General features: G+C 42.4%; 1 protein-coding gene across 1 annotated transcript in view; it reads left to right on the top strand.

Annotated features, from left to right (window-relative positions):
- Positions 1 to 354: 354 nt before the first annotated feature.
- ITGA4 (integrin subunit alpha 4) overlaps positions 355 to 10,151 on the top strand; it is a 35,858-nt gene continuing 26,061 nt past the window's right edge. Inside the window, exons 1-6 of the mRNA XM_017838791.1 lie at positions 355 to 539; positions 627 to 748; positions 7,615 to 7,721; positions 7,820 to 7,949; positions 9,282 to 9,349; positions 9,999 to 10,128. Coding sequence (XP_017694280.1) covers positions 355 to 539; positions 627 to 748; positions 7,615 to 7,721; positions 7,820 to 7,949; positions 9,282 to 9,349; positions 9,999 to 10,128 — 742 coding nt within the window. The remainder of the gene's footprint in view (positions 540 to 626; positions 749 to 7,614; positions 7,722 to 7,819; positions 7,950 to 9,281; positions 9,350 to 9,998; positions 10,129 to 10,151) is intronic.

Here is a 10,151-nt window from a genome sequence, read left to right as displayed (position 1 = left end):
TCCCAGGAGCCGTGCCCCTTCCGCTGCGCCCACCTTGGGCGCAGACGGGGCGGGGAGAAACCCGACCCCCGCCGCCTGGGGAGGAAGAGGGGCTGCGGCAGCGCGGGAGGAGGCGGCGGCGCGGCCGTGCGACTCCCCCATCCGGAGGGGACACCCCCACCCCGAACAGCGGGGAGGCCGCCCCGGCCACCGCGGCAGCAGAGGCAGCGCAGGCAGCGCGGGGCGTCCCAGGGCAGGGCAGGGGAGGGCAGGGCAAGGCAGGGCGGGGCGCGGCGCTGCCCTCTCGCCGAGCGAGGAGCGGAGAGAAGAGGGAGCCGGCGCCGGGCGCCCTTGTGCCGCTAGCCGGCCGGAGCCATGCGGAGCTGCGGGAGGGCGCGGGAGGCTGCGGGCTGGGCCGCCCCGCTGCTCCTGCTGTGGCAGTGCCTGCCGACGGCGCGGCCCTACAACTTGGACACCCGGCACGCGCTGCTCTTCCGCGGGGGCAACGGGACCCTCTTCGGCTACTCGGTTCTCCTGCACCGCCACGGCGAGGAGCGATGGTGAGTCCCCGGCCGGGCCGCCCCCGCGGAGGCCCGTCGCGCTTTTTCGCGGCCGCGGCTCCTAACGCTGCCGTCTCTGCTCCCCAGGCTGGTGGCAGGCGCGCCCCGGGCTACCTGGCCCGCCAACACCTCGGTGGTCAACCCCGGGGCCATTTTTCGGTGCCGGATCGGCGGGAACCCCCACGGGCAGTGCGAGCAGCTCCAGTTGGGTGAGTCGTGGGCGGGGAGCCCCCGGCCGGCGCGGGGCGGGCAGCAGGGCTGGTCCCGCTGCCGGCGGGATGGGACGGGACGGGGAGGGTTGGTGCCCGCCGCCCTGCGCGCACCGCGGCTCCTCCGCCGCTGCCTTGCGGGCGGGTTGTGCCGGGTCCTCCCCGGGTTAAACTGGGGTTTACCTCTCGCTAAAGCGCTATTGCCAAAGGGCGGTAACGGCGGCATCAAGACAGAAAACATGCACCAGAACTCGCTTGGGAGAAGTTGGGTGTGACAGCGCCCGTTCCCACAGCCATGTTTCGCACCTTTGAGCGCGCGGGTCAAAAGTGCCGTGAGAGGCTCGGTCCGAGTCCCGTACTGCTCGAGAGAGCTAGTGCAACTTTCGGAGCAGGGGCCGGATGCAATTAGCTCAGGAATGGAGGAGTAGAAGTATGTACCTGAATCATCTTTTCTTCTTCAAAGCCTTCCCTTCATAGAAGTCACCCTAAAGTAACCCTGAACCACACTTGTCTTGCCAGATGGGTTCTCCCTGCTTGGAGATTTGTTGAAAAAGTGAGTTTCAGGGGAACAAAGCTAATATTTACCAAATCAGTTTTTCTAGCTACTCCATTTAACCTAACTCCTCTCCACCTCGGCAGCCTCCATAGTTTGGAGATGTAACTGGATGCACTTATCCAACTTCCAAGTGTTTGATACTTGTTAAAAAGGAGAAGACTTTGCAATGGGTTAACATGAACATGTGTGAGTTACTTTAGGCTCTCTTCCTGTCACCCTTGCATACAGTGCTATTCATTCTATCCCTCTGCTACGCATAGAAAGTTTCCTGAACTTCCTGTCCTGCTGTGACTGAGACCATTGGATCCGTTAGAACTATGACTGCGCCGCCCAATAAGGATAAGAAGTGTGAGAAGGAGCTTTCAAATTGCGCGCCATGACCTGATGGGCCTTCAGGGCAGAACGCAGCATTCCATGGCAAAAATGTTACAACAGTTATTTCTCTACATGTCTGTGCATAAAGCTTAGAACTGATAGGTTCTACCTATTTTATTTTACTACGAATAGAAGTTATTTTTTGTAACGGAGCTGCAAAAACCTAAGATACGTCAGTGGTGCTTTTCTTGTAGTCACATGAAGAAAAGACAAGCAGTTGTTACTAGGAAGAACAGAAATAAAGCTTCCACCAACCCAAATAGTTGTGGGGGTTTTTCTAAGTTATTTCATTCCAATATTAGATCAATTGAAAAGTTATATATAACAAAGAGCTTTTTTTCTCCAACTGCTTGTTTGTAAGAGGAGGCTTGCAAAAAGGCAAAGAGGTCAACTAAAGTGGTGAAATAGCATGTACTAGGAGGCAATAAACCCCTACTCCTGGATTGGAGGTAAAAATAGTCCTTCACAGTGTGGGGGAAGGAAAGGAAGGATTGAAAGTTTCAGGTTCTTTCAAAACTACATACATCTGCTGTACTTCTCAACTTACTCATTTAGCCAGTAGAGAAACAAAAGCTCTAAAGAAGTAATTTGATGGGTTTTTCCTCAATAGCTTAGGGGATTCTAAATGAAATGATGCAACAGATGTATGAAAATGTTTATGTGGTTCCAATTTAACATGGCCTCTATTTCCAACTTTAGAGGCTGCAGGTTACACAATGTAGTTTACTGTTCTATCCTGCTCTTCTTTAAAAATTGGTGGTACCACACCAGATTTTTCCAAATTGTAGGTTTCCATTAGTACTAGATGACATCTTTACATTGCCAGGTTTCATCTATAGTATTTCTGAGGATAAATAGATACTGAAAAGAAGTGCTGTATTGTAAAACAGGTCAGTGAGGTCAATGAAGAAGCCAAAGGCAGCTGTGGTGCATGGGATGTAAATGAAGTGGGATAGTATTTGAGGGTGGTTAAGCCTCTGCCATCCTGCTGAGCAGTCACAGAAATACAGAAGGGAACTTACAATTACAAAGCTGAACTTAATTATCTCTTGTCTGACTCATTCAGGCTGTCAACAAGTTTTGGATATAATGGTTTTATCAATGCTGAGTCTTTAAGACAGTGACCTCCTCAGTTTTTCTGCTTGGATTTTTGCTAGTGCCAAGTTTGGGTTTTGATCTTATAAAACAGGGTAATTTTCTTTGAAAAATATGTGAGGACATTGCTGGATGGGCGCATTGAGAACTGCTTCTCTCTTTCTCTTAAGTATTTGAATTCACATTTCTTTCTAGGAAAAGAATCTTTGAGATAGTAAGTTTCTAATTATAAGTCATAGAAATGTAGAGATGACAACAGGCAATAGAAGTGGCTTTCTAAATGTTGGGCCTCTGTAATGAATAGATGTGAATTACTTAGAGACATAAATGTGTTAAACCACTTTGTTGCTACATTTTACTAAAGTAGCCTTGAAAGTGGCATAACTAATTGATGTAGGATACATGCAAAATTACAAAGCCTCCGATCACACAAAACTGCTGTTGTATTTTTTTATGTCACATGTTTCTATCTTCTTTCTTAGTAGCAAAAGAGTTGCTGGGAATAGACTTATGCTGCAGTCATCACAGTGTCTGAGATAACTCATCCAGACATACTTCAGAGAATTTTCATGTTGTTCAAGGTGTTGCAGGGGCCTGGCCTGGTTTAAGAGCCAAAAGGAGCCATGAAATATACTGCCATGAGATAACTAGCAAGTCTTTGTCTTTCCAGCCCCTCATTGGCACTTTTAAATATCTCTCTGACTGATAAATTGAGGAGTTTTGAGAGTTTCTTTTCCAATTCTAGTACTTCTGGCTAGGGTGTCAAGTGTTCTATTCTGCAGATTTATTTGCTTTCGTAGTATTTTTAAATAATGGCTTATGTTAGATGCAGAGACTTGTAATCAAACCCTAGGCACAAGTACAAAATACAGTGCTTCAAGTTCAGTTTATTACTTGGAGCACTTACTGTCTATCTTTTAGTCTTGCCCATATTAGTTTGGGGTAGTCACGGATTAATGCAGAGGAATTTACACAAAATTCTTTAGACGTTTTGACCTATTGCATTTTTGACTTACAAAACATTACAGAAACTTTTCAACAACATTGCTCTCAGATTTGTAACAGTGTAAGTTGCTGGCTAAAATATATAGAAAACAATTTATGCAATTTGCCACCCAGTCTAAAAAAATAGTTTTAACTACAAATGTATACAGTAAATTCAGTGCATGCAGTTTAACATAAGACCAGAGAGCTCTGCCTGCGGTTTCAGTCTTGCACCCTTCCTTTAAGGCTCTGCTGTAATTAACCTATGAACAAATTGCCCTCTAGCTCCCCCAGCTGAATCATTACAAGGGAAAAGCAAACAGTTAATGGTTTTCCCCAAAGGGCTGACCTGTGTTTGTTCAATATTGATTTCAGTAAGTTTGGCTTTTGATAGCTTGGCTTTTTTATCTCACTTGAATTGCTCATACCCTGCCAGTGATCTCCTTTCAAAGAGCCATACTGTTCCAAGGAACGTGGGACCTTCTGCACCTAAGTCTGATGCAGAGGTATAGAAACTGGTGTCACTTAGAAATGTTTTGGGTAAAAGTCATTTGAGAGATGTAAGAGGAATAAGACCTATCAGATCTATGAAAAGAGAGAGAATTTCCCTGGGCAAGTGAAAGAGAGACTGATGAGGCCCTGACATCTCAGAGCAGGATATCAGAAGGCTTACTGTCTTTGCAGCAGACTTCACAGTTTTCATCAGTTAGCAATTGGACCAGAGGAGTTATTGGAGGATAAAAAGGATCATGGGAAGCTGTTGGACATGGAAAACATTGGAGCAAGTTATATAAAACTGGTTTCTCAGATGACATTGCAAACATCTGTATTATAGTCCTTGAGGCCAAAGCTAGAAGTGGCTTTATAAGTTGTGACCTTATTTATATGTAATTGTAGTGTTTCTGTGGATGCATTCAGTGGGGATTATAGCAGAAGTGTATCATCCAGCTGTGTGATGTACATAGGCTGGGCAATTACTTATTTCTCAGTGACTTTATGACAGCACATGTTCCTTTTCCCTGAGGCAACCAAGCTGCTATGTCCTCTTGAGCTTATGCAGTACTGCTCTGTTGCTTGTGCAGAATACTGAATTTTTTCATTTGATAAAGCTTTTATAATGTCATACCCTGAGCAGGGACTCATCATGGTGTCTGGGATGTCAAGCTCACACTTCTCTCTCCCACAAAGGCCTGTAATTTTCAAGGTGGTTGAATACTTGCCAGTCAGAGAAAGAAAGGAGACATAAGGCAGCAGGTCAGCAGAAGGCCAAAGTGATCCTGAATCAACTTACACTGGAGCCAGGGAAAGGGGGAGTACAATCCAATGAGCATGAATGGTGGTGATTTTTCTCGTTACAAACCTCTGAAACAGGCACAGGACTGAAGTACTGAGACAAGCCAAACTTCCTCATCTCTCAGTCATCCTTGTCTGGTTCTATTTGATTTAATGATAAAAAGTCTCAGAAAACCTCTTGAGGTTTAAATTTATTACCCTGGTCTTCTCTACTTCTTCCATCTCCTGTAAATGCGCATATGAAGTAAGTCCCAGGAAAGTCATTGTCATAAGAGGATGGAACGCATTGCTAGAAGGGATTTACAGAAGTGCCTTTTGTGTTTTAAAAGAGGATGGGACATTACACATGGGAGTGTAATGGAGTTTTGTTTTCCGAGGAGGTTTCAATCAGATTAACATGCTCTATAATTCATGCAAACTATGGAAATGTCTCCCTTAGGAAGTGAGAAGTTTTACATGACATAGCTCCAAAATAAAATTCCAAAACTAAATTCCAAACTTGTTTTGAAAAGTGGTATTCAGTACGTGGAAGTTCACTGACATTAGCCAAGAAGGATAATTTGGAAGTTTATCACTTAATCCTCAGTAATAGAGAATTTGCAGAAAAATCAACTTCTTTTTAGTAGATTTTAAAAGTGGATTTTAATTTGTGCTTGTATTGGAAGGACTCCACATGTTAATTCCCTAGGTGACCTAGAAGAATTATTAAATTATGGTAATATAAAATCTCTTAGCCCAAAGACAATTGAATTTGATGTTATTTTGAGTACTAAGGTCGTTTCCTGTTTACTTGGATTTTGCATACTATTTCCTTGATGTCTTAGGGCAAGGCGCATGCTGGAGGAAGTAGTAAAGAAGAGATGAAGGAGAGGGTCGGGTGCCTCTTGACCCTGTGAAGAGTGTTGTTTTTGGAAGAAGGTAGAGTACAGTTGTATGCAGGGTACGTCATCCTTTCTGCAGTATCGTGAGGTGTTCTGGACTGCATTACTGGTGTCCCTATCCAAGCAGGGAGAAAGCGTGATGTGTAGAAAAAGTGGAGGGGTAGTATGGGAGTAGGAGAAAGCAAGGCTCCAGCACTTTCTTCAGAAAAATGTCAATGGCTAGGCCTGTCATAAAACAGTAGGGAACAAGCTCTGAGATAAGGATGGTTGCTAGGTCTTACTCCTGCAAATGTTTGATGAAGAATTATCTCGATTCCATTAATCTGATATTTTCTATCAAAAAGTCCATGACATCCTAAGTATAAAATCATCTAAGTCAGTTGCTACATATATGAGAATATATGTAGCAAAGCCCACAGTCTCTCATCTTTCTCCTTACTGAATAGATTAGGTGTATCCCTTTATTCTGTTTCCATACTTAATCAATATTGTCCAGGTTTATGTCCTGTAAAATGAACAAGTCCACTAAATTAGGAGTGTATTCATATAAACTCTCTAATGCATTGGACAGTAATAAATTTCAGCTCTACTGTGAGCACAGTTGTTTTGTTTGGTTTTTTGTTTGTTTTTCTTTTGGTTGGTTGGTTGGTTTTTTGTGGAGAGGGAGGGTGATTTAAGGGTTTTTCTTCCACAAAAACAATGTACCCATCAGCATTGGTAGCCCTCTTCTGGGTAAACCCCTTAAACCTCAAAAGTTTTGAGTTCACTAGTAACTGAATTGAATCTGGGAAAGTCTTAAAAATTATACAAAAGAGCTTGTTCAAATGACATAATGTGTTTCCTTATTTTATAGGAAGGTTTTTTCATAAACTGTCATGTTGATGCATGGAAAATACCAATTCAATAATTTGATTAATGCTTATTTATGCAAACATCTTACAAATGAAAAGCTTTGTATAACTTAGAATAAATGTGTAGCTTCTCTTTATCATGGGTACCACTACTGCTTTCCAGAAGAAAGCAAATATTTGCTAACTTGGCAACACTGTAGCCTTTTGGGGAGGGAAGGAGGAGAAGGTGGAGTTAGAAAAAATTTCAATATGTTCTCTAACATTTTAAAAAACTACTCTCCTTAAGAACAAACACAAAGAGCTGGTGCTAAGTAATTGCAACAGTGCAAGGAGTACACAGGACATACATATGTAATGATCTGACATCCCCAGTAGACATTGCAGTTATACACCCTTTATTTGACAGCCATTAGCAGTAGAGATTGTTTTAAGGTCTGCTTCCAATAGAAACATAGTTGGATAGATGCTTGCTTTAGGCTAGATTTTAGGTAGCACTCATGGGTATTACATGTGTTTCTTATGAATTTTTGGGCTGAAGAACACTTACAAACCAGCCCTTTACCAAAATTGAATGTAAGGTCACTTTGTATCTTCATAATGATCCTCACTGCCAACCTATCTTGTTCAGAACCAGTATGATCCCTTTGGCTATGTGCAATTGTACTTTTGTTCAAGAAGAAGGTAAAAAGTCTACATGACCTATGTAAGACAGAGACAAAAGATCACATCCACCAAATCCAAATTATCTCAATGTCCCCATGGAGTTCTCATACTTACCACGTGGCTCTTCACCTTGTCCCTCTGCTCAGAGCATTGGTCTTTGTATCCTAGGTGACCCCAGAGGAGAGCCCTGTGGGAAGACTTGTTTGGAAGAGCGTGATAATGAGTGGCTGGGTGTCAGCTTGTCAAGGCAGCCAAAAGAAAATGGATCTATCGTTGTACGTATTAACCACTGGATCTGCGTGTCTGTTTGTCAGACTGCATTCACCTTCCTTATGCTTCCGTGTCAAATGTCATGTTTGTTTTATATCCATAGGCTTGTGGACATAGATGGAAAAATGTATTTTACGTGAAAAATGAACACAAGCTCCCACACGGTATTTGTTTTGCCATCTCTTCTGACTTTCGAACTGAACTGAGCAGAAGAATATGCCCCTGCTATATCGGTAAGCAGAATGCTTGGATCCTTTCATGGGGAAGGGTGAGATGTATAATTGGATGATGTGGAGTTTGTGAAGAGCATGTGTTGCTGTGAGCAGGCATTCTGCAGCAAACGTTTGAAGATTGAGTTCTGATGATACGAGCCCAGCTTATGATGCAAATTTATTAGCAAGATGTTTATCACTTCAAGAAAAACTGCTTTCAACAGGCAAAAAATTAGTTGAAGCAGGGCTTCGAAATACTGGCTCCCTAGACTGGATCACTGAAGGGCATGCCCTTCTCAAAAACAGGCCAGTAGAGGTCATCCTCCCTTCCTTTACTCTTGTCATTTGTGTTCTCTGCTCAGGGGAGTCACACAGCAGAGCAGCAGAAATACCTGCAAGTGATTGTTGCCATCTGCTCCTTAGCCTTTGATACAAAGATGCTGTGGTGCCTCCTCACAGTGCATGTCCCTGTTCCTTACTTGCCTTCTGGCGAGGATGCTGCTGTGGCATGAGACTTTCAGTGGTCCTTCCTCTGAAGATTTCATGGCTAGAGTAAGAGTCAAGACCTGAAGACATCAAGTGACTCCATCCATGCCTTCCCTTTCTCTACCTCTCATCCAGGAGAACGATCTCATGACCCTGTGCCTTGCCAATGCAAGGATCAGCTGACAATCTGGGCTTTCTGTGCAGACAGAGTAATGCCATCAAATGTCCCACTGCTGGCTTTGGAGACTTACAAGCATTGGTGAAATCATGCTTTTATCTTTGGAGACTTTAAGTGTACAAATCCATGCAGGAGATGAAGGGAACCCTGATGGAAGGCAGTTAGCAAAGAATTGCAGGAAAACAGTGTTGGATGTAAACAGAACTGCTAAGGATGATAGATATCAATATGTCTAAGACAGCCATAACACAAGCCCTTCATATCACTAGGGGAGCATCAGGGCAACTCCTATGAAGATACATAAGCCTGTCAGTCAGATTACACCTGTATTACAGAGTGGAAGAGTTAAGTTTATCCAGATGTGGTGCTCAAACTATTAGTGCTGTTTCATTCAATTTTAAAAGAAAGGTATAGTCTTTAAAATCACAATATTTCAAAGGCAGGTGTGATCAAGTGCTACATAGTGCTTTGAGTTTGTTACAATACTATATTGCAGCTAAAGGCTATAGTGGAAACTAGTGGGTTTAGTTTTCTTACACAACTGAAAACCAACTTCTTTTTTTTTTTTGCGGGAGGGAGTGGGGGAGGTTTTTGTTTTCTAAGTTGTCTCAACTTCTGTTGGAGAGCTGGTAAAAAGGTCTGAAACTACATGCTTCTCATCCTTTTTAATATTTCTTGCCCATTCACAGATTTTGCACGAAAGTTTGGAGAAAACTATGGGTCATGCCAGGCTGGAATTTCTAGTTTTTATATTGAGGTGTGTGCTAAAGATACCAAACTTCTCTCTATTTATATATTTATTTATATGTATAGATATATTAAAGTGTACATGTAAATGCAAACATCAACACTGTCTTTTACTGTGGGAGGGAAAAATCACGTTTCTAATTTCTTTTAAATTGAACATTGTTAAGATTTGCAAATAAGACCTTTACTTTTTATTCCCAAGAATACTTTTATATCGTACTAAATCCAAAGTTACTTTTCATCTGGAAAAAGAGCACGAGTATAGCAGAGCATGAAGTTTTATTATTCTCTTTAATCTGTTTGATGTAATAGTAACACTCAATGCTTACATTCTTGCTTTACAGAGTCATATTCTATATTATTTAATCTCCATTCCACCCTAAGATTATAATTTTGAAAAAACTCTTTTGAGAAGAGAATATCCTGTTTGTTGCTCTGTTTTGTTGTCACAGCTCAAAGCTTTTAATAACCGTATTTTTAGAAACTCTGGAAAATATTGTCTGTAATATAGTGGTGAACCCCAGCACTAAGCCAGATGTATCTCCAGTAGCATTTTGTAGAATTCAAAGGAGATCTAAAGAAAAGCATTTGATTTGTTTTGCTTATTTTCCTGAATATTTAAATGTCAATAACATGGCTTTGTTTTACTTTTCTTTTAGGATTTAATTATAATGGGAGCCCCTGGATCCTTTTATTGGACTGGTTCTGTTTTTGTATACAATACAACTGCGAATACAATCCATGCTTATACAGATTCTAATAACCAAGTGAAATTTGGCAGTTATCTAGGTACTTAAAATATGTTATACTTT

Source organism: Lepidothrix coronata, unplaced genomic scaffold (assembly GCF_001604755.1).
Source record: "Lepidothrix coronata isolate B3197 unplaced genomic scaffold, Lepidothrix_coronata-1.0 Scaffold7, whole genome shotgun sequence".
In the NCBI taxonomy this organism is placed as follows: Eukaryota; Metazoa; Chordata; class Aves; order Passeriformes; family Pipridae; genus Lepidothrix; species Lepidothrix coronata.
Note: the sequence above shows the minus strand (reverse complement) of the source record. Positions and strands in the feature narration are given on the sequence as shown.